Raw genomic sequence first — 1,480 nt, 5'->3', positions numbered from 1 at the left:
ACACACACACACACACACACACACAGTGAACTGGTCGAAGAGTAATTTACATTTGTGACCTGTAGGTGCTAAGGAGCAGCTCAGTGGGGAGATAGACGAGCTGAAACAGAGTAAGGAGGAACTGGAGGTGAGAATGAACGCCCTCAAGTCTCAGTACGAAGGTCGACTTCTTCGTCTGGACAGAGAGCTGAGAGAACTGAGGGAGACACAGACGCACTCCGACCCCAGAGAGGAACCACAGGACCAGAGCGGAGCTAAGGTGGGAAACCTTAGCAGCCGCCTTTACAGTCTGGCTCAGATGTTCATTAACACCAGTACAGTTTTAGTTTTATGCAATGATTATATGTGTGATCATATGTATGGCTTTTTCTTTTACCTTTTCTGTTAGCATAACATGCAATGAATATTTGAATTATACAAAAAAAAGTATTATGGCCACTGTTTGGAAGAAATAGTCTGAGATTATAGGATATTGATATTGAACTGAAAATGAGACGCAGCGGATGGTTTGATCCAGACGCCTGAGAGACAAAGAGTCGTGGCATCATGAAGCGATCAAAGCTTATAAAGTAAATCATATGATCAAACCCACACTGTGACAGGCATCTATCTGTATGACAGAGTACTAACCCTAACCCACAGGAGGAGAGGAAAACATGACACTGCAGGTTTTAGCGATAATAAGAAGTCGACTTAAATGTGACCTACAGAGATTTTACTCTTGAAATATTAAAATAGTACGACTTTAATCTCAAAATATTGAGACTTTTTTTCTTCAAATGTTATGACTCTCTCTCATTGTTTTGTGACTTAATTCTCGAAATCTCAGATTATCTTTTTTTCAGATGAGTGTTCCTCTGTGTTTTTCTCCATCATCTAACTACAATAATACAAACGTGTATTTGCCCTCAGGTGGGTGATCAGCCCAGATCTGCAGACCAGAGACAGATATCTCTGAAGAGTCCAGCCCAGGACAGGGGAAGGTGACTACTGGACACATGCACTCACATGCACAAACATGACTGTTGTGAATGATGGTAAACTTTCGTTCAGTGGATGAAGCTGCTGTTCGCTTCACAAACACTGTGCAGAACAAACAAGAGAAACTATTTCAACATGAAAACTGTGGTGAAAACAAATGAACATAATAACTGTTGTTCCATCAGCTCCAGCTTGTCTGAGCCTCCCACCGCTAACATCCGACCCACCCCGAGTACTCCGTCTCCTAGCAACAAGCCAAGCCCCTCCCATGGTAGCAAGGCCACGCCCCGTGCCAGCATCCGACCTATGGTTACCCCGGCAACTGTCCCCATCCCGACACCCACCGCCACCGTCATGCCGACCACACAGACTGACAGTCAAGAGGGTGAGGAAGAGTTTAAGAGAAAGTATAAGTTAGCAGTTTATATTTATTATCTTAACTTTAAATACACTGGTAATGGTTACATATTATTAGTAATAATAATAATAAACTATTTTA

At 42.5% G+C, this 1,480-nt stretch overlaps 1 protein-coding gene across 1 annotated transcript; it reads left to right on the top strand.

Annotated features, from left to right (window-relative positions):
* Positions 1–49: 49 nt before the first annotated feature.
* On the top strand, positions 50–1,366 carry LOC111656348 (nucleoprotein TPR-like; the record flags this gene model as incomplete). Its single annotated transcript, XM_023408070.2, has 3 exons — positions 50–259; positions 913–983; positions 1,167–1,366. Coding segments are annotated over exons 1-3 (397 nt in total), but the record flags the coding sequence as incomplete, so codon positions are not given.
* Between the last annotated feature and the right edge of the window lie 114 nt (positions 1,367–1,480).

The sequence above is a fragment of the Seriola lalandi genome, unplaced genomic scaffold (assembly GCF_002814215.2).
Source record: "Seriola lalandi dorsalis isolate HSWRI2012SDOR001 ecotype SW California unplaced genomic scaffold, Sedor1 jcf7180001958209, whole genome shotgun sequence".
Lineage (NCBI taxonomy): Eukaryota > Metazoa > Chordata > Actinopteri > Carangiformes > Carangidae > Seriola > Seriola lalandi.
The sequence above is the reverse complement of the archived record's forward strand: the minus strand, read 5'-3'. Positions and strand labels throughout refer to the sequence as shown.